The sequence below is a fragment of the Colletotrichum scovillei genome (assembly GCF_011075155.1).
Source record: "Colletotrichum scovillei strain TJNH1 chromosome Unknown Contig00007, whole genome shotgun sequence".
NCBI classification, from domain to species: domain Eukaryota; kingdom Fungi; phylum Ascomycota; class Sordariomycetes; order Glomerellales; family Glomerellaceae; genus Colletotrichum; species Colletotrichum scovillei.
The window spans coordinates 296494-323188 of NW_023336265.1; the positions used below are offsets into that span (position 1 = coordinate 296494).

At 56.5% G+C, this 26695-nt stretch overlaps 5 protein-coding genes across 5 annotated transcripts; 3 read left to right on the plus strand and 2 right to left on the minus strand.

Annotated features, from left to right (window-relative positions):
- Positions 1-401: 401 nt before the first annotated feature.
- Positions 402-4177, plus strand: HER10_EVM0002184 (exocyst complex component Sec5). Its single transcript, XM_035471908.1, has 3 exons — positions 402-1015; positions 1068-3163; positions 3217-4177. The coding sequence occupies exons 1-3, from the start codon at positions 676-678 to the stop codon at positions 3931-3933; spliced, it is 3153 nt and encodes a 1050-aa protein (XP_035331260.1). The 5' UTR covers positions 402-675; the 3' UTR covers positions 3934-4177.
- Positions 4178-4651: 474 nt separating this feature from the next.
- HER10_EVM0010461 (uncharacterized protein) lies at positions 4652-7234 on the minus strand (the record flags this gene model as incomplete). The annotated part of the gene is made up of 3 exons (XM_035479920.1): positions 4652-4959; positions 5014-6609; positions 6733-7234. 3 exons carry the CDS (start codon positions 7232-7234, stop codon positions 4652-4654), a joined length of 2406 nt encoding a protein of 801 aa, XP_035331792.1.
- A 2071-nt stretch (positions 7235-9305) lies between these two features.
- Positions 9306-12368, plus strand: HER10_EVM0007227 (glycosyl hydrolase family 92). The gene is made up of 4 exons (XM_035476789.1): positions 9306-9569; positions 9632-10153; positions 10205-10687; positions 10741-12368. The coding sequence occupies exons 1-4, from the start codon at positions 9486-9488 to the stop codon at positions 12064-12066; spliced, it is 2415 nt and encodes an 804-aa protein (XP_035331582.1). The 5' UTR covers positions 9306-9485; the 3' UTR covers positions 12067-12368.
- On the minus strand, positions 12361-14837 carry HER10_EVM0011689 (uncharacterized protein). Its single transcript, XM_035481113.1, has 6 exons — positions 14509-14837; positions 14433-14450; positions 14324-14377; positions 14182-14269; positions 13096-14130; positions 12361-13046 (listed from the first exon to the last, which is right to left on the minus strand). Exons 1-6 carry the CDS (start codon positions 14616-14618, stop codon positions 12594-12596), a joined length of 1758 nt encoding a protein of 585 aa, XP_035331872.1. The 5' UTR covers positions 14619-14837; the 3' UTR covers positions 12361-12593.
- A 547-nt stretch (positions 14838-15384) lies between these two features.
- Positions 15385-25562, plus strand: HER10_EVM0008691 (fermentation associated protein). Its single transcript, XM_035478203.1, has one exon. The coding sequence runs from the start codon at positions 15655-15657 to the stop codon at positions 25387-25389; it is 9735 nt and encodes a 3244-aa protein (XP_035331680.1). The 5' UTR covers positions 15385-15654; the 3' UTR covers positions 25390-25562.
- Positions 25563-26695: the final 1133 nt, after the last annotated feature.

A 26695-nucleotide genomic window follows, 5' to 3' on the forward strand; every position in this document is an offset into this window, starting at 1 on the left:
TGTCTTTATCCGAGGTTGAACATTCCGAAAGTGGGATCCCCAGTAAAGCGGCGGCGTGTCTTCAAAGGCATAAGAAAACATCCCGCGGGATTATCGATGACCGACCTCCTAGCACCGACTGCTGCCGAAGGTTTAGCCACAAGTTGAGCCACATCCACCGCACTTTGTGGCTCAGCTTCAGGCCCCACCCTTCAACTTTTCTTCGGGTGGCAGGAACGGACATGCACTTTTCCGGCCGATCCAGACTAGCCCACCTGACCGAGCTCACCTCTCAAAACCCAGGTGTGCTTCGGTGAGTGAGGCGCACTCGGTGTGTGCCACAGAAGGCACCAAGTGGGCTGCACCGTTGTCACCAAGGGTACCTCTCTACCTTTGAGCAGTGAGCTAGCTGCCACCTGGAACTGAACACAAACAATTCACCATCAAGTTGCACCTCACTTTGTTGCACTTGCGCAGTGCTTTTTGCACCTCCGGCACCCCGGTTGCCTCTGTGTGGCATTGTCAATCGTTCATCTTTGGCCAATGGAATTATTCATCTTGTACCTTTGAAACGGCTACACGTACTGCAAGCAACAAGCTCCCTCGCCGAGCCCCCAGCCGTTCCTCGGCCGGCTGGAACAACGATTGCTTTCCCCCCTTTACGAAACACCACGATCCGAGATACCAATACCCATAATGTCGTCAGATTACGAAAGGACTATTCTGGATTTTTACCAGCTTCCCAACCCATACCCCGACGAATGGCCAGCCGAGAAGAACCAGAGCGATGCATCCGACGATGAGGACGAGGCCAAGGACGAGAAGAAGGCGAAGCTGCAGCGCCGCAAGTCGCGATACCAGGCACTCGAGAGAGCCGTCAGTGACCGACGCAGCATAATCCCCGGCGCCCAGTCGGACAAGGGAGGTGTCGCCAACATTGTCCAGCGCGACGAGCCCGATCCCTTGGGCACCACCGACAGTGTCGTCAGGACCCTCCGCCAGCTGGGAGTCCCCATTCAGGACGATCCGCGCTTGCGTACGTGGGCTCGATGTTGTAATAATGACCAGCAAGACTGACATGCGTCCAGGCAATCGATTCCTCCTGTCCTCGACGACCTTCTCTCCCGCCTTGTTCCTCTCGCAAATGCACGCGACTGCCGACACCCAAAGCTTGTTGACCGGCCTGGACATGCTGTCCCAGTCAATCGATCAAAAATCCGCATCACTTAAGGTTCTGGTGGAGACCAACTTTGAGCGCTTCGTCAAGGCCAAGGCTACCATTGATAATGTGTACAAGGAGATGAAGTATCGCGGCGCCGAGCCGCCTCCGCCGCCAACCACGGGCCGTGCTCGAGCTCACTCCCGCCACGCTAGCCGCAGCAGCTTCCGAGGCAGCAACGGCGGCATGAACCTCGCCGCATCTCTCGGATCCCCCACTTCGGATGCTCGTAAGAAGAACGCCCTCGTCAAGGAAAGCGAGTACGGAGTCTCGGGCATCAAGGCGCCTCTTCTGGACGTCTCTGCCAAGGCGGAAGATGTGTGGGGTCCGGCGCTGGGAGGACGTGAGAAGGAGGAGAATCTCAAGGTTGTATCGGCGAACCTGGATCAGTTCAAGGAGTACGTCGAACTGAGCTCTGCCATTGCCGAGAGCATCAAACGAAGAGACTACGAGAGCCTCGTGGAGGAGTACAACAAGGCGCGCAAGTTCTCAGACGATGCAAGAGCACTGGCTGCAAACGCCGCTGCGGGCTCTTCGAGCCAAACCGACATCTATCAGATTGTTTTGGCGGCACGCATATGGCACGATGTGGACGAGCAGATCCAGGCCTTCAAGCGGGATGTGTGGCGGAAGCTCGTCACCCTCCACGGCGTCTCCAAGGCCGACAACCTGGGCCAGCAAGACCAGCACATGGAGTTGATCAGTCTGCTACTCGAGCTGGGCGTCGACGACAATCCGATTTGGGTCTGGCTGCTTAGTCGGTACGACCACCTCAAAGGCAAGATTCAGTCGACGTCAGACCGCTCCAAGGTCGAGGTGGAGGTTCTACGACGACGCCTGGCCAACGCCGACAAGCCCGGAGCGCACGCGGTTGCATCGCATCTGCGGTCTCTGGGGCGCGCGGCCGTGGAGAACAAGATAGCCTCGGCCGACTCCGCCGACGTTATAGAGCTGTGGGAAAAGATGCTGGCGTTCCTGTCTAGTATCCTGTCCGCACAAGGCATCCTGGGAGAGGTTTTGGACTTTTGGCAGACGGTTCAAGGTTTCCTGGACGGCAAGATCCAGCGCACGCTGCCTTTGGGATACAATGGAGAATCGCAAGTCCATCATCAGCTACCCGAAGAGCGTGCTGGAGATTTGCAAAAGGGCACGCTGGAGCTAGTCGACCTGATTCGCGAGACAGTCTTTGCATTTTTCGCGGGCCCGCCACCCGAGGATATCTCGTTGCTCTTCTCGCCCCTCCCCCTATCGCCCAAGAGCCCGCCATCTGCAGGAGCCGGAAACCTCACACCCACCGGGTTTTTGGATCCTCGGCTGAACCTCGACCCTAACAACATCCCTCCTCCTTCGCCCAAGCGCGGCGAGACGTGGGAGAAGCTCGCGTTTTGGCCTCCGTGGTCCAATTCCGTCAGTGGTGTCCACTACCTTTCCAAGATGCTCGCCCTGGTAGGTTCGGGCGCGTCCGACTTGGCGAGCATCGGCCCCGTCGCGAATGGACTGGACCCTGGCGTCTTGGACAGGCTCAAGACGCTTGTCAACATTTCCAGAGAACGATGCGTCACCGCTCTTTGCGCCGCATGGAACAAGGACGCTGAGAATATCAAGTTCGTCGAGGACTGGTACCGATCACCGGAACTGGGCGACCTGACTCGCATGCCCTCGAGCTTTTCCGCCTTTGAAGGTGCGTTGCTCACGGGCATGCAGAAGATTCTGTACATATCCGAAGCCATGTCGAAGCCTGGTGCGGGGGATATTGTCCTCCCACCGCCTAGTAAGCTCTTGCAGATGGTCAGAAGCCAGTACGTCACGACGCTCTATAAGGCGTTGAGCGGCATGGTGGAGAACGCCGAGCGATCTGTCAAGAAGGCCGACGACGATTGGACAACGGATATGGACGGCACCATTGTCGCCTCCGCCGCGCCCGCTCCCAGCGGCGGAAGAGCGACACTCGACGCGGGAGACAGGGTGAGTTTGGTTTGTATGGTTCTGGAAGAATCGTCTGCTAACACGAAGTATAGAACGTCCGCATGCTCCTCACTCTCAGCAACCTGCAGTCACTCCGCGCCAAGGTCGTGCCGAGTCTCAACTCGCAGTTTGAGAATGCCTTCTCGGTCAAACTTAGCGACGAATCCAAAACGATCAAGGATGTTCTGGGCCAGATTGACGCTAGGCTCTTCCAATCTTACACCCGCCCATCCATTGAAGAGCTGCGCAACATTGTTAGAGCCGGGGTTGCCTCGCCTGATTGGGTCCCCGAGGTGGGCCAGAAACCGCGGGAAGCGAGACCCTACGTCTACGAAGCTCTCCTCAGTCTTGTGCTCGTCCACACTCAAGTCTCGACCACGGCACCCACGCTCACCTCGCAGGTGCTCTCGTACCTCCTCGAACAGACCAGCCGTGAGCTTCTCGAGGCGTTCCGCACGCGACAGAGATACACCCTCGAGGCGCTAATGCAGGCCACCCTGGACGTCGAGTTCGTCGCCCAGACGCTCAGTCAGTACACCACCGACCGCGCCTCGGCGCTCCAGAGCGAGATCTACCAGGAACTCGATGGGCGCACCGATAACGACGCGCGCGCGCGCCTGCAGAGCGAGCTTCCCGAGATGAGAAGCGTGTTGAAGCGGCTGCGCGAGGCGAGCAAGAACGAGTTTACGTGCTTCAGGAAGATCAAGCGGCCCGGTATCGGACCGTCGAGGACGGGCACCGGCGACTCTGCGGCGAGTATCAAGGGCTAGTGGCCCCCTCCTCAGTGCAGAATGAGGAAGTCTGGTATCTGGGCCTATGATTAGGTTATAGGGGATGAATTGGTTATGAGAGCCTTTGGGTTGGGAAGTAATCAAGGCTCTGGGGTATGCCCTGGGCCTACATTGCGCTTGGGGACGAGTCGCGCCTGCCAGATTGGGGCGGGCGCATGAGTGATGAAATGTTCAATGTCGGATAGCCCATGTTTTGCAATAAACAAGCACGTTCAAGATACGCGGTCATGATGCAGTGAGGTGTGAAGCTGAGGGCAGAAAATATGATCTTGACTTAAAAAGGGGGGGTATCTATCTACCGTGACGAATTCTAGGTGAACTTTTAATGTGTCTTTTACGACAGCCCCATCTATCTAAAGAGAAGAAGCCAACTGTGGAAACTTTTCTTGCTTTTCCATGAGTCCCTTGTTCCCAAAGTGCCAAAAGTCTTTCTGCCAACCCAAGTCCTGTGGTTTCCTTTTTTGGTTCCTTTGTATGGAGTTCGCTTTTATGTCTCCAAGGAGGAGGAGGTGGTTGTGGTGGTGATAGTAGTCATACAATCATTAAGGGTGCTTTTTTTGTGGTTTCCTTGAAAAGGTATCTTTTTTTTTCGTTTCAGTCATTCATCGTGAATTGTGCGTGCGTGCATGCGTGTATGAACATGAGCAGCAGCACCGGCTTAGGATCCGGTATAATACCGCCACGACCAATCCCCAAACTAGGGCAGATCAGTCGGCAGCGACTCGGTAGGAGTAGGGGCGGTGGGAGAGGCTCCCGTCATGGGGGTATCGGGGACGGGAACTGGGGAGGCTGAAGCCACGGGGACGGTCGAAGGGTGAGGCGGGGCATGAGGGTGAGGAGGCGGAGGTGTGCTGTGGCCGGAGCTGGAGGCCGTGACGGCGTGGTGGTGTCCATGGTCGCCCTCCTTGGGGGGAAGCAGGACATGGCTGCAAAAGTGCAGTTCGAGGGAGCGTGAGGTCTCTGGGCTGAAGGCGCAGGTTTCGAGCTTGCGGACAACATCGTCGTCTGGAGGGGGATGTTAGCAAGAGCATTATCTTCTCTGAGGCCGTACCAACTTACACTCAAGGTTCAGGGCCTGGAAGAACTCGGCCATGATGTCAAAGTCCGATTCGCCGAGGTCGACGACGCTGAGCCGGCCATCAAGTGTCCGGAACGTCTTGGGGTGAGACTTTCGAAGCGTGAGGAGCATCTTCAAGAGGTCGGCAATGTCCCGGCCCTGGTTGACGTACATGGTGGGAGGGCGGTCGAGGGGCCAGCGCTGGCGGAAGTCGTCCATCTCCCACACCTTGAAGGTCCAGGTGGTCTTTTCCAGGCAATGGAGGAGGATGAGGATGGAGAGGTACACGTCAAAGTTGATCTTGGCCTTGCCGTTTTCCAGGCAGCGCTGGAGCTCGCTGATGAGCTTGTTCGAAACGTTATTGGCCTTACGCTCCGTGGCGGCGGACAGCTGGAAGGTGATGAGGTTGTAAATGTCCTGGTCGTCGGTGCCGGCAAACTCCTCGGGGCCAATGGGCACGACGACGCCCTGGCGCTCTTCGGATATGCACCAGCCTCGCTCTCGGTCGAGAATTTCAATGAGACCCCAGAGCTCAATGGCGAGCTTCAAGTTCTTACCCGTCACCTTGTTGTCGGGAAACTTTTGCGCGGCCGCCAAGACGACTTGCATGAAGTGGGAGGGCTCGCGCTCGATAAGCGTCGGCAGAATCAACTTCAAGAACTCCTCCATACGGGCGGGGAGGTCCTCCTTGTCTTGATCAATCATGACGACCCGAAAGTCCGTCTTTGTGTCTGGGCTCGCCGTTTGCTCTTCCGTCTCACCCTCGGCTACAGGAGGCTGCGGGCGGGGGGTAAGCAGAGCGGCGAGCGTCAGACTCGGGCTATCCTCCCACAAAGAGACGACGAGGGAGGTGCCATTAGAGAGTAGCTGGTATTTCTGTCTGGCGTGCTTGACCCTAGTCTGCGCCAGGACTACTATCAAGGCGGCCGAGTAGAGGGTAAGCTCTTGGTTCAGACGAGTGCGAACGCAGGGATAGGTCCAGTGACGCGGGCCTTGGATCTTTCGGCATTGGTCGCAGGGATCATTGGTGCCACAGGTCTTGCGGAGAATCCGACATCTTATGCAAGCGCCCTTCTTACGAGCAGCCTGAACCTCCTTACGCCGGAGCGGGTTGTAGGCCTTGCGCTTGTGCTCGCTCTGCGTTCCGTTGCCGATTGGCATACGAGTGCCGCCTCTGTTGGGAGGAGGCAACGTCGGGGCCACGTGAGTTGCTACTGTTGGGATGTGGTTCGTAGTCATGTAAGTCATCTCACCCCAGGGTTGTTGAGGTTGTTGCTCCGGTTGCTGAGGCTGCTGGAGTTGCTGAGGCATAGCTTGTACCGGAAGGGTTTCGATAGGGACGGTGGCGTCTGCCTTGAGTGTCTCATTTGATCCCATCACAGGGCTGGCGACTTGAAGCGGTTCGCTGTGCTCGGCAGAAGGCAATTCAGGATCCATGAGGGAATGAGTAAGACGGGCAGTGGCCGCGGCGGCAACAGTGAGATCTGACGAATCCAGAGGCGGGTCGTTTGGATGCTGAGTGGCAGCCTGCAAGTGTTCCATCTTTTCTTCAGTAGTGAGGAAGCTGAGAGGGTTGGTGCTGTCATTTGAGGTGGATTCTGTGAAAGTCAGCTCATCTGAGTTCGCGATCTGAGTTTGAGTCGAAATAGTGAGAGGTGAGATGAAGCAACGCTCCTTCCTCGTGAACAAAGAAGATGAAAGTCAAGAAAGACATGACATACCCTTCTGCTCACGACCAGGTCGATTTTCGTAACTGCAGGGCGGATTCTCGAGGGTGAACTGCTCTTGAACTTCAAAGCCGATTCCGAGTTGTCGAACAGCAGACTCGGATCGGTCGCGACCAAGTGCTGAAGGGGCCCCCATCTCGTTCTCTCCAACTTGTCGCGATGCTTCTGCGAGAGTTCGGAGGGCGGACCAGTTCTCAGGTGCTTCGGGGGCAACCTCGGCGACGGCGACGTCGAGCTGGTTGAGTGGGAGATTCATTGATCGCGGGGCTGATGAGCCGGAGTGAAGTCCGGCGAAACCGAGTGCGGCGTTGATGCGTTCTTCAGGCGTGATGGCCGGGCACTTTTCCGTAATGTGCTTGTGTAGGACCTCGCCTCGACCCTTTGGGAAGTTTTCACCACACAGCTTGCAGGTGTGAGGGTATCGGTTGCTGGAATCAGGAAGTTTGGGGCCCCGGGTGAAATACTCCCCCACCACGGGGTTTGGTTTTCGACCCATGGTGTATTATTTGGCGCGTATTACAGGTTGAATAATCCGAGGGAGTTGCCGTTTTTGGCGCAAACTTGATTTGTTGACCTCTTACAGCTCGATACTCGAGATTCAGTACACCGCAGAGTGGTGGTGACCGCCCACGAAATTCTGCCCTCGAGGTCGATATGTAGGAATTGGCAACGGACCAGCGATCTGAGATGCCGAGGTAATTGACTGTTCGATACAGAGCAGGTCAGAGACGCCACTGGTCAAGAAATGCCTCGCCAGGCTTTTACCAGCGGGCAACAATGAACGATAACGTGGGCTGGGCCTGCGCGATGCGATGCGATTCACAGATTCTGCCACGGCTCACCGACGTTGGAAGCGACAAAATTCTCACACCGCTTCCCATGTCGGATAAATTTCGTGGTGGGGCCGAGCAGATCTTTCTGGTCACGTGAGAACCCCACCACAAAGTCTGTCACCGCTATGTACCCAAGTACCCAAGTACCTTGGAGTGCATATGAACCATGAGAGCTTCTTTCAAGTTTGTTCATTCATATACGCTAGACTCTGCCAGGGCACTCGAAGGATGGACAATTCATTTCAATCATTTTTAGATGTTGAAGAAGAAGAAGAAGAGCTGTGAGAGAAGGCATGAGTGTGTGACTGGAGTTCAAGTTCTGTCGCAGCGTTGAGCTTGATCTTAAACTACATACACACCGTTCAAGATGGCCAAGCTTGTTTTGAGACTGGCACCTTTGAAAGAGCTCTTTAGACCTGTCATCTCAGAAAAGATGATATGAGCGATGATAGAGACTCACATTAGATAAGAAACAAATTCGGCTATCCGAATGACGCACACCTTGAAGTTCAAAGGATGCAAGCCCATGCACTGTTCAGATCTAGCAGATGTACACGTGCATTGGAAAAGTCATCTCATAGTCCCTCAGCTATCGTCGAATCACCTCCTGCATCGTACAGCAACGGCAGCCTGGCAACTTGGAAACGCAGTGTCGAAGGGAGACGCAAGGAAACATAGTCAAAAAATACGATTCCCGACAACAGAGCATCAGTACATATTCATCTCGTCCAGACGCGAGGTGGTCAAGAGGCAGTGGCTCGTGTTCAGTTGTTCCTGAAAAAGGTGGGGGGAGGGGCAGTCCCGTCGGGGGGTGTCTCGGGGGGCCGCGAATGAGTGGGTCGCTCCGGGCACGGGGCCGAATCAAACGACACGGCGGGGGTGACCTCGGCCGCCGTCTCAGAAAACAAGAACCCGCCGCATGCGCTAGCGCCTGGCTGACATGATCTCTGTTGGAGCTGTTCTCCTTTTCCCCAATGAAGTTGAGTCTCGGCATTTTGGGGGCCCCTGATCTTCGTAGCCAAACTCAATTCCACAAGGTGCCTGTCAACCTGTTGGGTCACAACACGCTTTGAGCATCTTATTCTTACACTTTGGGGGCAGAAAGTCTACTTTCCGCAACCCTACTTCAAGTTCCAACAAGAGCGACGTTTCCCACGCTGCTATGCATGATACCCCGGACAAAGGGAAACTAGAACCACTTTACCACATGTTGGGGGTCGCATCCGTCTTTTCCGCCCCCCTCGGCCGGGCGCCTATGTACAGTCCTAGCTAGACCAGGGGGTGAGCTACGCGACGGCTGAGCGTGATGTGGGTTACGATGCCACGCTCCCCCTTGTGACGAACCAGTCAAAACACCAAGACCTTTGCGCCGCTATCATGGCATTTCCGTGCCGAACCGCATCCAAGCTTTTGGATTGTTTGCCCGTAGTCACCTATCTCCTTTGTGTGTCTTAAATATTAATGCCCACGCTCTCATCTATCTGTCTTCTCTCACACACTCTCTTTTGACCTCACATCTTTACGGGGACGTCACCCTCCATCTACCGTCACATCAACGGCTCTGGTCCAGTCATAGTCTCTCATTTTGGCACGTTGCATGTCCCTCGTTACCCCCCTCTCCCTCTCACGATCCTTACAGCAACGGGATCTTAGCCCCGTGGAAGCTCCTGCAACGCCGTTTCGTGCCCTCTTCATGAGAGTTGAATCCCTTCGTTTGGATGAGATCACCCTCACCCTCGTTCATTTGCCTTTTCATCTTGCATCATCAGATTGAGTGGTCATCGGGAAGTAGGTCCAGAGGATCAACTTTGCTCACTGTGTTGATAACAACAGTATAAAGACGCTGCTTCATCTCGTGTCTTGTATGAGTTTTGTATGAATTGGATTACTCATCCATAAGAGACCATAATCAAAATGCGTCGAGCTGCTCTATTCCAAATCACATCTGCCGTGGTAGCAGCGCAGTCCGCCGATCTCGCCAGCCATGTCCTAACAGACGTGAGTTTCCCAGACTCAAACAAAGTGCCTCCGTAGTACCACAAGGACTGACACACACCCAGACCGGCTCCGTGGGAGGCGGCAACACCTTTCCGGGCGTCTCCCGCCCGCTGGGCATGGTCAAGCTCGGCCCGGACCTCGAAAACGGCGTCGACGCCTACTCGGGCTACCTCCCCGCCGGTAACTTCACCGGCTTCTCCATGCTCCACGAGTCCGGCACCGGCGGGGCGCCCAAGTACGGCGTCGTCAACCAGATGCCCGTCGTCGGCGTCCTCGACAACCCACTCCGGGTCAACCAGAGCACGGATACCCGGGCCCGGCCGGATGAGACGGAGCTCGGGTATTACAGGGCGTTTCTCGGGTCCGGGGTCGTGGTGGAGTTGGGCGCTTCGGAGAGGGCTGGGATGTATGCGTACACCTTTCCTGGGAACAATGGCAGCGGCAACAACATCATTGTGGACGTCTCACACGTTCTGCCGTCGTACAGAGGGCAAGGTCTTGGGCAAAACTACCTCGGCGGAGGAATCGAGGTGTTTGATACTAGCGATGGGTTTCACTACGAGGGATACGGGTACTACGATAATGTAAGTCCATCGCCTTCATGTTCTTGAGCCACGACTGAGACCTCGGACCAGGGCTGGAATCGCGCCGCCGAGTGGAAAGTCTTCTTCTGCGGCTACTTTGACCAGCATCCCTTCTCCTTCAAGACCTTCCTCGGCACCGACCTCACATCAGACGTCCTCTCCGCATACGGCAACGAAACCACCTCGTACGAATCCCGCACACAGCGCCTAGGTGCCGTCTTCACCTTCGCGGACGCGGCCGTCACCTCCCGCGTCGGCGTCTCCTTTATCTCGACCGCCCAAGCATGCCGCAACGTCGACGCCGAGATCCCCGCGGGGACAAGCCTCTCGACCGTCAGGACGGCAACCAGCGAGGCGTGGACGACAAAAGTCCTCTCCAAGGTGACGACGACAGAGACCAACACGACCAAGCTGGACCAGCTGTACACGGCCTTGTACTTTATGAACCTCCTCCCCACCAACAAGACGGGCGAGAACCCGCTCTGGGGGTCGTCCGAGCCGTACTACGATGACATCTTCACCTTCTGGGATACCGTATGTCTCTCCCTACGCTTCTTCCCTCGTGATCCAACGTCTAACATACAAAGTTTCGCTGCACCACATCCCTCCTCCAAATCCTCCAACCCCAAGCCCACGAAGAATTCATCCGCTCCACGATCGACATCTGGCGCTTCACAGGCTACGCCTCGGACGCCCGCTCCTCCTTCTTCAACGGCGCCGTCCAAGGCGGCTCCAACGCAGACAACGTCCTCGCAGACGCCTACGTAAAGGGCGTCCGCGGCGCCGTCGACTGGACGGACGGCCTCGCCGCCATGCTCACAAACGGCGAGACCCCCCCGCCACCCAACAACGACCCGCGCGACCCCTCCTCCTCCACAAAGGAAGGCCGCGGCGCCCTGCCCGACTGGCTCGACCTCGGTTTCATCTCCCCCACCTACGCCCGCGCCGTCACGCGCGCGGTAGAGTACGCCGTCAACGACTTTGCCATCTCCCAAGTCGCGCGGGGCCTGGGCCAGAACGACACGGCGGACACCTACCTACAGCGCTCCCGCAACTGGCGCAACCACTGGAACGAAAACATGACGGCCCACGGCTTCAACGGTTTCCTCGGCCCCCGCAACGCAGACGGCTCGTTCCCGCTCCCGGCACAAAACCCCCTCGACTGCGGCGGCTGCTACTGGGCCGAGGCGTACTACCAAGCCACGCCGTGGGAATACACCTTCAACGCGCACCACGACGTCGCCCACTTAGTCGACCTCGCCGGCGGACCCGAGCTCTACGCCGCGCGCCTCGAAAAGACGTTCGAACCGGGCGGGTACGCAGGCAACGCCGCGTTCGGCAACACAATCTTCAACCCGGGCAACGAGCCCTCCTTCGGCACGCCGTACCTCTTCAACTTTGTCAACAAGCAGCACCTCGCCGTCCGCCACGCCCGCTTCGTCGCGAAATCGTACTACAAGCCCACGCCGGACGGGTTACCGGGGAACTCGGACGCGGGAGCAATGGAGTCCTGGCTGCTCTGGAACATGATTGGTCTCTACCCCCTAACGGGCCAGACGACGTTCCTCATCGGGTCCCCTTGGTTTTCCGATTTGACTATCGCCCTTGGTGGCGGCCGCGAGCTGAAGATTACTTCGACGGGCGGGTCCGAGGACGTGTACTACGTCCAGAGCCTGCGCGTCAACGGACAGGCGTGGGATAAGACGTGGGTGACGTGGGATGACATCTTTGCCGGGGGCGGGACGCTGGAATTTGAGCTGGGGCCGGAGCCGGTGGAGTGGGCCACGGGAGAGCTGCCGCCGAGCCCGGCGAGCGTCGTCAGTGGTCAGAAGGAGGAGGTTGCGGCGCTGAGACAGCAGCGGCAACGGCGGTGGCGGCAGGAGGAGCGGGACGACCAAGAGGTGGTTGGATGAGTTGATCTGCGGTTGCGATACAGACAGACATGCTTGCCTGTATCATGACATTCATTCGGAGCAAAAGCAAAAGCTCAGCCCCCGATAGGGGGCCTACGAAAGATCCAAAGAGGCCCATACCGACCTCTGCCGTCATGTGAATGAAGCTTGGATTTTTACAAGAAACGGGACTCGAACCCGTGACCCATGGGAGCGGGGCCATTCAGAACGAGCTGACATTCCCCGCCACGCCATGGGCCTTGGTGACAGTATCACACAAATTTGTTTCCTATAGAGGTACGGAGAGTGGGTGGAGGCGGAATAAACCAGGGACGAAGAGAATCTAATGTATATTCATGAAAGGGAAACACCAGCACTGTACCCAGATGTGTTGATACGTGGCAACCCCAATATCAGCCTTTGTGATGAACAATGTACTCGTATTCCTCGCAAACTCCTCGCTATGCCAATATTGCTGAAACATAGAACACGAGTGTAAGGGTATCGAACTTATAAAATGCAAAGCTACCTCGTTCCGGCAGACTCTCTCAACGGGACTCGCCACCGCCCCAAACATTCTTGTTGATCTCCTCGTCATCCCCGACGCCAAAGTTCTTATTGAAATCATCCTCTTGCTCGCTCTCTGCCCACGGCGATGCTGTTGCTTCTTGCAAAAGAGGAGACGCTTCCGGCTCGCTGTACGACTTGGAAGCACTCGCTTCCGGTTCAGCCTGTTCCTCGGCTGCAGTCGGCTGAGGTGAAGGGCTTTGAGGCTTGGATGACGGCCCAGAAGCGGTACGATCGGGGGATGTTTCAGCCGCAGCGACTTGCTTCTGTTTTTGCTTCTTCTTCTTCTTGATCGTGACCACGGCTGGCTCGCTAGGCCGAGGAGACACACGCAGATGCTCAACCGTCGACCGTGGCTCAGACGCAAATCCTAGGCTTCCCTGAGAGGACATGTACCGTTGGCTCAGGGGCACATTTGCAGTGATGACGGGGTACTGCACTTCATTAGCAACATTGATCGTCATCATGACATTCGGCACTCACATTCCAATCGCCAAACTCCAACTCGCGCGCCTTGCCGTAGAGACGCTCATCGTCGTTGTCAATCTCGGGCTCGCCGGTGAGGCCTTCATTGAAGGTGCCGTTGGCAGAGTTGTACTCTTCACTCGGGCCACCTGCAGTTCCTTGGAGCAAGGGGTCGCGCTCGTTCAAGTTGCGATTCGTCTGGCGATCAACCTGGCCAGGTGTCGGGATCCAGTACTTTGCCTTGCCACCTCTTGTGTACCGCATGCCCTCGTCGAGTCTTCCCAACCTGGCGCGAGACTCTTCGTGCGCCATGATCTTGTCGCCCGAGTCGAAGAAGCGGTAGCCATACTTGTCGCCCTTGAATGTTTCCTTTGAGTCTTCAATGAGATCCTTGACACCAAACGCATCGCGCAACGCAAACTTGACGGGCATCCGTGCCGAGGAAACCCTATTATCCGCGAAATCGTGCCACGAAAAGGCGTACCAATGAGCAATGGCGAACGCCGGCATCTCGATACAAATCAGGGCGTCCTGGATGGCGGCGGCCAAGTTGTCGGGGCTGTACCCCTCGACATTGTCCGGGATGGCTCCGAGCCAGACGAGGATAGACAGGAAGAACCCCTGCCAGTACGAGGCAAAGATGATGAGCTTGACGCACAAGAACTTGGGTACCGGACGGAAGGGCAGCAGATCATCATGCATGCAGACCCAGAACAGGCCGAGTGAGTACAGACTGATGGTGACGCTGAGGTTGTAGATGATGCCGCTCCAAAGGTAGCCCGACTCCACGCCAATGTAGCCCTCCTGGTAGGTATCTGTCGCCTTCATGATGACGGTGGCTAAAGCCAGGATGGGCTTCAACCACGCGTACTGCAGAATGCCGCGCTTGATGGCGAGGAACGTATGAGGATCGGAAATGTCGACGCGGGGCAGCACATGATGCATAGGCCATAGGTGAGAGACTGGCTCCCGGCCGTGGGTCATGATGATCAGAGCGCGTTCTCCGCTGAGATAGTTGATAAGGAGCTGGAAGAAGGTGTAGATGGTGAACGCCTGGCTTTGTTAGCACTTGTGGGACATAAAGTGCCACCAAGCTATATTCACCTCGTAAATGTCTCGGACGGGGTCGAGGAAAGACGAAGCCTTGATAGAGACCATGCTTGTCCAAGACGATATCGAGTATATGGGGACCCTTGGTAGGTTAGACTCTGGTGCTTATCGTGTTTTCGAGGGACAGCCAACGTACATGAGCAAGATTCGGACGACATATCGCTGAAGGAGTGGTTTGCGGTAGTTTTTCCTGCATGGCGTCAGCTTTCGTTGGAGGGGAAGCGCGGGCGGGATAGGTAGCGTACGACTGGAGGAAGATGGATCTGCGAGAGGATGGTTAGCCTTAGTTACGCGAGCCAGGGCAGCACGACAAGGACTTACATGGCTGATAGGAAGGTGGCTATCAGGGCGGCGACACCTGCGACGATGATGGTGGCCGTGGTCAGCTTCTCGCCTGTGCCGCCCGCCATGTTGACCTCGAGGCGGGACATGGCGAAGGGTGGTGTTTGTTGTGTTTGAGGAATGTCGTCTACCTCATGGCTGTCGGAGGACGGAGGTCAGGAGAGGCAGAGGGCGGAACAGCAAGCTTCAAGCTCGAGTATGGACGTCGCAAGGCGGGGAGGCGAAGAAGATGTTTGTCAAAGAGACTTGGAGAGAGAAAGAAAGAGAAGATGACGATGGCCGTGTTGCGAGGTTTAGGTTGTAACGAGCAGCTCGTGACAGGTGCGTAATTCGGTACGTATGCGCGGCTCAAGGCCCAAGGTGGAAAGGTCAAGCTGCAGACGCCGTACTTTAGCCTGGGTACGTCCCTATCTTAGGTACGTAGGCACGTACTCTGGTACTGTACCTAGGTTTTGCGGTACGTAGTGGACGGAAGTGACAGCTGCGCATCATTCGCGTGTGGCCAATGACCTCGCATTAATTGTTAGGGAGGTCCCATACCGGCAGCTCCCCTGAAGCTTTGGTTTCACAGCGTGCTTGAGCGTGTGGGGTAGCAGCGAGCACCACCTCACAGTGACCTTCCACTGACCCGCCCATGTGCCCACCGCCCATACCGGGATTGACCTCCACTGCTGGGCTGCTGGGGGGTGCGGAAGCTACGACCACAGCTTCCGTCAGTGGGCCACCTCCTGGGGCGCGCGGGTTGTCATTAGCGCGAGACACCCGGGCCCCGTCGTTGGGAACGCTCGGCGCGACTTGGAAATGCGACTGGGCTGCTAGAAAGTTACTGGCCTGTGATCCCACACCAATTCAACCTCAACCGCATCGCACACATTGCGCATGCTTTAATGTTGCGCTGTCTCACCGACTCCTCACTCGTCCGACTATCCGGTTCTACTCTGTACAAACGATACTCCCGTTACCCCTAACAACATCTACCGCGTCTACAAGCAACCGTCACCCTACGAACCTACCATCACAACACCAAGCGAGCGACGACAGCGAAACCGCGACATGGCAGTGGGTGGACAAGGACAGCTCCGACGTTGATGCTAGCTGAGGCATCGTTGACTCGCCGCCGTCAGGATGCCGCAAGAAGGGGAGCCGAACCCCACGCCGACCGAGACCCCGGCCTTTCGATGGGAGTTTCTCGTATACTTGATCATATGCGGTGCTCTCGCCGTCTTCTTCCTCCTCTACTTCAACAGAGCTTTCGGATCGCTCCTCTCGTGGGGCATACGAACCTACACATGGCATCGCTACCGACTCTACATAGACATACAGGCCCTCCAGGTCTCGCTTCTTGGTGGACGTATATTCTTCACCGGTCTACGATATCACGGCAACAACGAGACGTTCCTGATTCAGCATGGCTATGTTACATGGCGATATTGGCTACGGCGAGTGCGCGAGGTGGACATAAAAGCTTCGGCACAACAGCAAGCTGAGCAGGCTTCTGCCGGGACAAACGGACGACACTCGAATCTGCCCTGCCGAGTCACAATGTCCCTGGTTGGCTTGGAATGGTTTATCTACAACCGGAGCCCTGCCTATGACAGCGTGCTGGCCGGCCTCAAGGAGCCCACAGCGACTGCCGAGAACGTGTCGACCGCTTTCGAGTCCAAAGACGAAAACGCTTCGCTGAGAAACCGAGGACAGAGGACGGCTGAAAAGCCCGAGCCGTCGCCAGATTCCACGGAACACGAAAAGGAGACATCCGGCGCAGCTCTGCTCTCGAGAATTGGCAACACCTTTGGACGCCGTGGATCTTCGGCTAGTCAGACTAGTACCCCCTCCGATGGCCCGGCTGGCAGCAGCGACGATGTCCAGGCGGACTCGGATTTGCCATTCCTCCTGCAGCTCTTCCCCATCTTTGTGACGTGCCAAAAGGCAGCTGTAGTCATGGGAAACGACAACACCAAGGCCATTCTGATTGTCAAGGCCGATGGGCTCTCTGGTGAAATCGATGCCTCAAAGACGTCCACTCCGGACCCGTATAGGCAGAACTTCAAGATCAAGTTCCAGCACCCAATCGTAGAGATGCGGGAGAACGACGACTTCAAGGAGGACCAGGCGACGAGGGCCAGCCGCGAAAAACAGGCAGCCCAGGAGCCTAGTCCTACGTACAAGACTTCGTTCTTCCGGCGGCAGAGACGCCGCACGCTGGGGACACTGCGCAACCTGGTGCCGTACTGGCGGAAATCCGTCGAATCCTTTTCTCTGGGCTCGCGCAGTCCGCTGACCACCGCGGTGTCCCAAATACCCGGCTCCAACCAGTGGCAAGGTCTAGCCCGCTACTTGGACGAAGACGAGCAGGATTCGAGGTTGCGGTGGGCAGGCGTCGAGTACGCTGCCGAGTCCACCGTGGTAGATAGCCCCGAAGCGACGCTGACCATTTACTGGGATGTTGTAGGCAAGGTGACGGCCGAGGCGGCGAGCAGACGTTCAAAGGATAATGCTGCAACGTACATCAACGGCGACGAGGCTCCCGGATGGGGCATGAGCCTTGCCATCAACGGCGGTGTGGTCAACTACGGGCCTTGGGCAGACCGACACCGAGCGGATCTTCAGCGTGTCTTCGTTCCCAGCTTGTCAAAAGACGCCGTTCCCGCGACGCCTTTGGAAGAGGGCGCCTACCGCGTTCCCACGCAGTTCAAACTGTTTGTCGAACTGCTAGATGAGGTGACGCTGCATATCCCTATTCGAGAGGACTCGAAGAATTGGAAATGGAAGGGCAAAGAGCCGCCCATGAAAGCTCCGCCTCAGCCGATGAAGCGCAAGCAGAGAAACCGTGCCAAGAAGAACACAAAGACAGACGCGGCACCCACCCGTCCCGGAGGCTGGCTCGACTTCATCGTGCCTGGCAATTCCACAATATCCTTCACCATGGACATGCTTGCCAGTCAAACGGGGTACCAGATGAAGCTCGACGTCGACCTGCCCAGTACCGAGCTCGCGACCAGCGTGAACCACGAGCTTCTCTGGCGTTCAGGGCCTCAGCGTATATCCTGCGATTTGTCTACTCCTCTCAAGTGGAATACCCTCAGGACGTGGTACTTTAACATCGTCACAGAACAAATGGAACTCTTTATATTAAGGGACCACGTCTTCCTCATCATTGACCTGGTCGACGACTGGGCATCCGGGCCACCGGCCGAGTATCTTGTCTTCACGCCCTTTAGATATTACCTCAATCTCGAGCTCCGCGACGCAATGCTTTACCTAAACGCCAACGACGGCAACATCATTAACAACCCCACCGATCTGGAGGACAACGCCTACGTCATAGCCAAGAGCCCCTCCCTCATTGTAAACTCGTGCATCCCCATTGACAAGTTCCGGCCTAGCATGAACACCGTACCTTTTGTTCTGAGTGCCGAGACCTTCTCGCTATGGCTACATGTGCCTCCGTGGAATACGCAGGGCACGTTCCTCACATCAAAAGAGATCGGTCATGGCGAAAACTTTGAGGTTGACGGAAAATACCACTACAACGCCACCACATCGCCGGCCAACATTGATACCCTAGAAATCAACCTTAGTCTCCAGTCTCCCACGGCAACAATTTACGGATTCATCATACGATATGTCTTGGTTCTCAAGGACAATTACCTTGGCGACTACATCCACTTCAAGACGCTCGAAGAGTACCAAGATCTCTTGCGGCTCAAGGAAAGCAACCCGGATGCAGAGCTCGCAAATCGCCCACCTCCGAAAAAGTCCAACGACTTGGACGTAATCATGAGCGTAAAGATTGACGATCTGCGCCTGCTGTTGCCTGCCAACCTGTATTCCAGCCAGCGCAATGTTCAGGTCGAGACTGCCGGCCTTTCCTTGGACCTCCGCTTCACAAACTACTACATGGACCTGCAGGTCAACCTCAACCCCCTGAACCTGTCTCTCGGAAATGCAGAGTCAGGCTCAGAAACACCCATCAGCGCAGTGTCCAGTACCCAGCTGTTCATTGACGGTCTCACCATCTACGGCCACCGTCTATTCGGGCTTCCCCCGAGCGAGCCAACCTACATGTGTAATTGGGACATTTCTGTCGGCACCGTATCGGGAGAGTGCTCTGCCGACTTCTTGACGGCACTCATGGGCGTGGGTAAAGGATTCGCATTCGAATTCGACGATGACGAGAACGCCTTGATACCGCTCTCTTCCGTCATTGTGTACGACGTCACTTTCCTGAGGGTGGCTGTTGAGGCGGTCCGCGTCTGGTGCCACGTTGACGAAGCAGCATTCTTGTTCTCGACCGGTACCCTCGACATCAAGTTCAACGACTGGGCCCGTACGCACTACTCTAGGCGAGCCGACATCCGACTCCCGGATCTTCAGGTCTCGTGCGTGAATTCGGAATCGGCAATGAGACACAAATGGAAGTCTCAGCACGGCGTCGAAACAGACGCCTTCTTCCAAGCCAGTATCCGCGTGGCCATTATTGGAAGAAAGTTTCACTTCTCCGAAGAGCGCAAGCTGCAGCAGGAGCTCATCCGTCGCGAGGACCAACGAGCTGGGCGAACTGAATTTCTGCTTCTACCGGGCATCTTGGAGGAAACGCTCCCCGACCAGCTCGATCCCCCCGCCCAGGGCTTCCCGCCGGTCCCGCACCCGACGATGCTGGACGGCGTCGAGGGAGACCAGCGGTCTTTTGATAGTCGTTCGGCCTTTATTCGATCTCGTCCCCTCCGTCACAAGAGCTCATTTCTGTCCACGTCCACAGCCTCCAGCACTAGCAGTGTGGTGAGGCCCAGAAGCTCTGTGAGATCGCGAGCAAAGTCTAGGCAGTCAGACATGCTGCACCCGGACGGCTCTGAAGCAAAAAGGGGTGGGCAGCACCAGCGAGACGTTTCTACGTCGACCGGCCGACACTCGGCATTCTACAGCGCCATTGGAGACGTGAGAGATGCAAGCCACCACTCGTCGGTGGCCTTCTCGAGCCAATTTTACACCCCGCCGTTTCCCCTCGAGAGCGTTCGGCCTGATACGTCAGAGGCTGCCATGCAAAGCATCGAGGAAGACGAAGAAGCGTCCGCCTTTGGATTCTCTGAATTTGGTCTCGATGACATTGACCCCGAGTCTCTGACCGAGGATCGTGCTCATAACAGCATCATAGTGGAAATTCCGTCAGGCGTCACTGCATTCTTGAACCCCTCAGCTGTCAAGAATGTGTCGCTGCTGCTCGCGGCGCTACAGCCGAGCGATCCAGATGATATTCTGGACGCACTACAAATATCATCAATGACGGACATCTTTGATCTCCAAAAGAAGAGGAAGGTTGCCGGCGAAATCACCGATGTACTTGTCAGGGTCCCAAAGGCCAGCATACGCTTCCTGAACTCTTCCACCGTCGACCGCATGAACCCTGGCGGAGAAGAGCAGGACCAATACGATGTGACCGTGTCAAAATTATCGCTGTGTCTCCGCTCGACCGACGCGTGGAAGGACCCGTTGAAGCCCGTTGAGAGCAACAAGAGAACCTCTGTTCTGTTGAAGCTCGGATCTGCAGAGGTGTCAGCCTCAGAACGGCTTTCAGGGGCTGAAGAGAACCAAGCAGCCTTCATGGCGCAGATTGAAAGCGTCATGGTGTCACTGGGCTCAAAAGACGTCACGTACATTGACGCAGACATTGGCAGCATCAAGAGCAGCACGGCATCAGAAAAGATTGAGTACCTTGCTTCACTCATCCACAGGACCGGAGTCGTCGCTGCAGAACTGGGAGAGGTGCTGGGCCAGACAATGTCTCGACACGAAGACCGCATCAAACACTTCGTCTACAAGCTCATGACCGAGGGGCATCCCATTGGCGACCCATCCTTCTTGACTCGCCCATCAGCAGTCTTGCGATCTGCCGAGGAGCATCTGCGCACCTTTGATTCGTGGAAGATGGCTGCGAGACTGCGTCAAGTCTGGACACACCTGCCTGCGGCCTTCAAAGAGGACCTGCACTTGAGCTGCCTCGCGGCGTCAGCCTCACCACCGGCAGATGCTGCGCGGCGCGTCATTGATGCTTTCCAACGATGGCGCAGCTGGGACCTGTCCGACGTGGCTGATTCTTCGCTGATCAAGAATGTCTTCGGAGCGGTCAAGGTGGACGACAAACCCGCATCGCCCGATCTGCCGATCCTGGCCGCCCTGCGCCTCAAGGACGTCCAATTGCTTCTCGACCCAGGGCCAAAGGAGAATAGAGTCGTCTTTTCTGACTTGACGACGAGGCTGGAGCAGAAGGCAGTGCCAAACACCGACGGAGCAGAAGATGTGCCAAAGAACATGACTGTTCTGAATGTCTATTGTGGCGAAGCTGCTGTTATTCTCAACTGGGAACTGTGCGAGCTGGCCGAGGATGTCCTGCGACTGTACAACAAATCCAGTCGGGCCAACAAACCCCCTCAGGAGCCCAAGAGTGAGCCCAAAGTGGACAACACCTCAAAGCCGAAAACCCAAAATGCCTTCCACGTTGTGTTGGCGGTCGGGCGAGGCTCCGTTGAAGTGGACACAATCAACCTCAGCGCCACCTCTCTCGGTCACAACATGAAGGTGTCTTGCCTGGTCGATGCCTACGAAAAGACTGGCTCATCCATCAACTTCATTCTCAGCTGCGATGCAGTGACGTCCCGCCTCCATCATCGGTCGGAGCTGCTGGGCATGTTCCAGATCAAGGACCCAAGCATCATTGTTTCCCACGAGCTCTTGGAGACGGACACGACATCATGCCACACTATCAAATCGACGGCCAGCAGTCGCACCTTGACTTTTGCCGTGAAGCAAGATCCCCTCTACCTCGTGGAAGTCGCCGATTATCTGGTCAAGGACGAGTTGACGCAGATACATAAGCTCCAGAAACAGCTGCCAGAATCTCCAGCGCCGCCCCGCAGAAACAGCGTCAAGATTGCCGAGCGTCTGTCTTCCTTCAGGGTCAACGTCGCAATGTTCCTAGACGAGTATCGCATCAGTGTTCCCTTGCTGCAGTCAATGACCTACAACATCTCCGGTGTGGTAGCGCGCGCTGCTGTGGCTGCCAACTTTGGAAAGGAACTCATCTTTGACTTTGACGTAAAGGAGAACTCTCACGAAGTCCGCATGGACGTGAGAGACCGTCAGCGCAGCATATCGCTTCTCCGTATCCCGCCGACCAATGGTCGCATCGTCAGTCACATGGGACAGGGGGAACACTCGGTGTCGGTATTTGGCTCTGTCGAGCTCATGCAGTTGGATGCCTCTGCTGTCTACAGCCTGTTGACGGCTCTCAACCGACCGCAGATCTCCAGTGCTGTCAACGAGCTTCAGGAGGGTACAAAGGCGATTCAGGGCCATATTAGCGAAATCTTTGGCGAAAGGGCCATCACAAAAGAGAAGCCGTCGCCGCCCGAACCCGACACGAGTCTCATCTACACCATCCATCTCACCTTGGCCGGGATTGAAGTGTTCGGAAACACGCCCCTCGTGTCTGAAAAGGATCCTACAGCGTGTCTCTCATTCAAGCTGGACAGAGTGCACCTGGAAGTGGCCAACCGTCACGGATCTCACGGGCCGATTCTGGCTCAACCAGAACTGCACATCAACCTGCGTCAAATCCTCATTGATGTGCAGAAGGGCAGGGACAACGCCATGAGGTCCTGTGGCAGCCTCGCTCTCGGCGCTCTCATCTCGATGAATACGCGGTGCACCGAAGACGGCACCGAAGAGAGGTCATTCAACTTTAGAAGCGACGGCCTAGAGATCGAGCTGTCCCCGGAAACCGTCTCAACGGTAGTGGCCGCTCTGGGCTACATGGGTGACAAGATCAAGGACCTCGATACGTCGCGCGAGCTCGAGTACCTGCGCAAGATTCGACAGACTCGGCCTCGCATTGCCATTAATGACCAGGAAGAGGCAGAGGAACCAGACATCATCGACTCGTTCCTGTCGTCGATTGTGTACCGCTTCGAGGTGCGCGACACGCAGATTTCCTGGCTCGTTGGCGACCCCTCGGATGAGCTGCTACCGTTGGCGGGCAGCAAGGAAGACCTCATTCTGTCCGTTCAGCTTGTCAGCTTCGGGACACGCCAGACCAAATCAGCCAGGCTCTCCATTGAAAACTTCCAGCTCCAGATGGTCCCTCCCGGCCAGGACAAGAGCCTCAGATCGCTTCACTCGGCGCTGCTTCCAGAAGTCGTCTTCAACATTGCCTACGTGTCCAACCCAAACACCCGCAGCTTAGCCTTCCAGGCTGTGGGCAAGTCGCTCGATCTGCGCCTAACCTCGGGCTTCATCATTCCTGCTGCGATCCTCAAAGATTCAATCAGTCTTTCCATGCAGAACGTGCAGAGAGCGTCTCAAAACTGGACTACCGGAACCGCACCGCCCAAGGTCGAAAAGGTGGACGAGATCAAGGAACCGGCGCCACCGCAGAGAAGCATACTCGGCACAAAACGCCTAGAATCTCTGCTGGTGGACGCTGACTTTTCGGGTGCCGTGGTCTATGTATCAGGAAAGAAGCCAACGGACGGACTACGCGGGAGCTCCAGAACCGGACGGCCTTCATTGGCAGGCAAGTATGGTCAGTTCAGCACGGATGACACGGGAAGCAGCACTGTTCTCAGATCGCCAGGTCTAGCCTGGAAGTTTGAGTATCGCGATAACGGAAACGAAGACCCTTCTTTGTACGGCGAGATCAAGATTGACGCCTCGAGCAACATCTTGTACCCGTCCGTGGTGCCCCTCATCATGGACATGACAACCAGCGTCAAAGAAGTCGTGGGCAAAGACAAGGACACGCCAGCGTCAGCGGCAGCCCAAACACCGGCGGCCGCGGCGAAGCCCAAGACTGGCAATGAGGATAACATTCTCACTGCTGATCCAAACGCCGTCATTGGGCGCCTGAAGCTGAACCTGGGACTGCGTATTTGTCGTCAGGAGTTTTCGCTAAGCTGTCAACCCATTGCACGTGTGGCTGCCACGACCTGCTTCGACGACATCTACTTCACCGTCAACACGGTGCGCTCGCAGGAACAAGGCAACTTCTTTTCCATCTCGGGAGCCTTCTCCAAGCTGCAAGCGTCCGTCCAGCACGTATACTCCCGAGAGTCCACTGGAAGTTTCGACGTCGACTCGATCGTGCTGTCGCTGATGAACAGCAAGCACGTCAGCGGAACGAGCGGCGTGTCTGCCATTCTCAAGGTCAGCCCGATGACCGTCTCCATCAACGCCAAGCAGCTGCAAGACTTTTTGTTGTTCCGCGAGATTTGGTACCCAACGGAGCTGCGAAATACCACGACGGCACCAGTCGCCAAACTTAACACGGAAACCTCACAACAAGGCCACTTGGTGCAGAGATATCAGCAGGTGGCCGCCACAGCAGCGTTCCCGTGGACGGCAACCATTTCTATTACATCTCTTGATGTCAGCGTAGACATGGGCCAGGCCATTGGCAAATCGGTGTTTGCCATCAAGGAGTTTTGGGTGTCGTCAAAGAAGACGTCCGATTGGGAGCAAAACCTGTGCCTCGGCTTCGAGAAGATTGGCATCGACTGCACAGGCCGGTTGAGCGGCTTCATCGCACTGCAAAAGTTCCAGCTGCGGACATCCATCCAGTGGCCAGAGCGAGAGGCGGCGCTCAACGAGACGCCTCTGGTACAAGCGTCCATCGGATTCAGTCAGTTTAGGGTGAAGGCTGCGTTCGACTACCAGGCGTTCCTCGTTGCCGACATTACGTCTCTAGAGCTCCTCATGTACAACGTCCGGCGCAGCCTCGAAGGCACCGGTGACAGACTCGTCGCCATCTTTGACGGAGACGCAGTGCAAATTTTTGGCACCACGACGTCAGCAGCACAAGCTGTCTCGCTTTACCAAGCCTTCCAGAAGCTCATACAGGAGAGGCGGGCTAACTTTGAAATGTCGTTGCAAGAGATTGAGAAATTCATGAGGAGACGATCATACCAAAGCGCCGCCTTGTCTCCCCATCTCACAAGCGCGCCAAAGCTTCCAGCCGAAGACACGCTGTCGAAAGCGCCCATCTCGCTGGATACAGACGTTGTTGTCACACTCAAGGCACTGAACCTGGGCGTGTTCCCGAGCACGTTTTCCGATCATCAAGTGTTCAAGATGGAGGCTCTCGGCGCGGAGGCACGATTCGCAGCCAGCATCGAGCAGCGGCGCGTACACAGCATCCTGGCACTCACCCTCGGACAGCTGCGCATCGGACTCGCGGGTGTCAGGAACATTGAAGCGCCCAAGACGCTCAGCGAGATCTCCGTGGAAGACGTTGTCGAGCGAGCGACGGGATCGCGCGGCGGAACCATTCTCAAAGTGCCCAAGGTCGGCGCCGTGATGCAGACGTGGCAGACGCCGAACCGCAACCGCATCGACTACATCTTCAAGAGCGCGTTCGAGGGCAAGGTGGAGGTGGGATGGAACTACTCGCGCATCAGCTACATCCGCGGCATGTGGGCGAGCCACGCCAAGTCGCTGGAGCAGACGTGGGGCAAAGAGCTCCCGCTCACGGCGGCGCTCACGGCGATCAAGGTGACGGGCGTACCGGACGCCGACACGGAAGGGGGGGGAGGAGGCGACGGGCAGGCGGGCGGGGGACCGTCGCAGCAGCAGCAAAAGATCACGGCCGAGGTCAACGTTCCGCAGTCCAAGTACGACTACGTTGCGCTGGAGCCCCCGATTATCGAGACGCCTCAGTTGAGGGACATGGGCGAGGCGACGCCGCCGCTGGAGTGGATCGGGCTTCACAGGGACCGGCTGCCGAATCTGACGCACCAGATTGTGATTGTGGCGTTGCTTGAGTTGGCCGGTGAGGTGGAGGATGCGTATTCAAAGATTCTGGGGTCATGAAGGGACTTTGGTCTTGAGGATGGGATGGCGAAGCCGCAACGGGCCACGGCGTTGAGTCACTCGGCAGACTGTCGTTTTCGGCGTTAAGGGAGTTTAGCATTTGGGTCGTTGGACCTTGAGCATCACTACGGCACATTGGGGGATACCATTCAAGCATCGACTTATTAATCAAGCATCATATTATTCCCACGGCGACTGACACACCTGGACCTGTGAGTGACGAGCCCACTGTATGATGAGACGCATGCAGTGACAGGCGGAAGTGTAAATAAGCACCCTGACGAAAGATGAGTAGAGAGGCGAGGTTTGCTTTGACGGGACGAGCCAGACCGATATATGGTTCGTGGCTTTGGATGCCGGTGAGTCGTGGTCCGGTCGGGAAGTGGCAGTCGCAGGTGTGGGCACCATCACGGCGTCCCGATTAGGCTGACCGAGAAATCTCTCTAAACATCAGCCAGTCCGGCCGGGTGTCTGATCTTCCGCCACCCCTGGATGATTTGGTCTACCGTCTCATTGCGGGCAGAGTAAGGTAAGCTTTGTAGGGAGGATTCATGGTCAACGCCGGCTCCGTCATTGGGCGCTGAAGAGCCCAATTCGCAGCCACGCCGTCTACGCGGGGCGGGTTTGAAATGTGATGATCGTTGATCTCACCACCTTTGCGGTGCACCAGGGTGGGCTGGCTTTGAGTACAGTGCGGTGCACGGTGGAAGCCAAGCGAGGCGGGGTAGTTTTGATTGTTTAGATAAGCAGGGAGAGCTCTTTCCCTCAGGCGGCTTGAGCTGAGCTTAGAGTTTCTTCATTCACTTGCGAGTACCTTGGAATGCTTAGCTAAGGTAAGGTAGCTTTGAAGCAGTGGCCGTGTACCTTGGCCTGGCGGGAGCTTTGTCTAATTCAAACAAGGCGTGTGTCAAATGTGCGTCCAGCTCGAATGGGAGCAGTTGAGACGACCTGACTGGGTGTGCTTGGGGGTGTACTGCGCAAGTGGTGAGGTACCTTTTCTGGTGCGAGGAGGAGAGGGTTACTGCCCTTTCCCTCGCATAAGGAAGGCACCTGGCACGCTGCCCCTCCTTGCACAGACCGGCCGGGTGAAGTGCCCCGAGTAGAGGTCTGGAGCAGATACTTACTGCGTTTCCTAGTGCAAGGTGCTGACGAAAGGCTGGAAGGCTGTTGCTGTGGCACCCCATACCTTGCCTTGCAAGAGATAATACTGTATGCGTACTGCGGCAGAGATGACAGGCAGTGAAAGTGAGTGGCGCCACGATTGTTAGTGAGAGGCTGCGAATAACGAAGTTGTAAAGGCGAAGGT

What these genes read in the sequence shown, in the direction of transcription:
- HER10_EVM0011689 (XM_035481113.1), bottom strand. Translation starts at nt 14,618, where the DNA reads ATGTCCCGCCTCGAGGTCAACATGGCGGGCGGCACAGGCGAGAAGCTG. An exon ending in GTCGTCCGAATCTTGCTCAT is followed by an intron (nt 14,270 to 14,323) that starts GTACGTTGGCTG and finishes TAACCTACCAAG; the next exon opens with GGTCCCCATATACTCGATAT. An exon ending in TGGAGTTTGGCGATTGGAAT is followed by an intron (nt 13,047 to 13,095) that starts GTGAGTGCCGAA and finishes AATGAAGTGCAG; the next exon opens with TACCCCGTCATCACTGCAAA.
- HER10_EVM0002184 (XM_035471908.1), top strand. Translation starts at nt 676, where the DNA reads ATGTCGTCAGATTACGAAAGGACTATTCTGGATTTTTACCAGCTTCCC. An exon ending in TCAGGACGATCCGCGCTTGC is followed by an intron (nt 1,016 to 1,067) that starts GTACGTGGGCTC and finishes ACATGCGTCCAG; the next exon opens with GCAATCGATTCCTCCTGTCC. An exon ending in CACTCGACGCGGGAGACAGG is followed by an intron (nt 3,164 to 3,216) that starts GTGAGTTTGGTT and finishes CACGAAGTATAG; the next exon opens with AACGTCCGCATGCTCCTCAC.
- HER10_EVM0008691 (XM_035478203.1), top strand. Translation starts at nt 15,655, where the DNA reads ATGCCGCAAGAAGGGGAGCCGAACCCCACGCCGACCGAGACCCCGGCC.
- HER10_EVM0007227 (XM_035476789.1), top strand. Translation starts at nt 9,486, where the DNA reads ATGCGTCGAGCTGCTCTATTCCAAATCACATCTGCCGTGGTAGCAGCG. An exon ending in CCAGCCATGTCCTAACAGAC is followed by an intron (nt 9,570 to 9,631) that starts GTGAGTTTCCCA and finishes ACACACACCCAG; the next exon opens with ACCGGCTCCGTGGGAGGCGG. An exon ending in GATACGGGTACTACGATAAT is followed by an intron (nt 10,154 to 10,204) that starts GTAAGTCCATCG and finishes ACCTCGGACCAG; the next exon opens with GGCTGGAATCGCGCCGCCGA.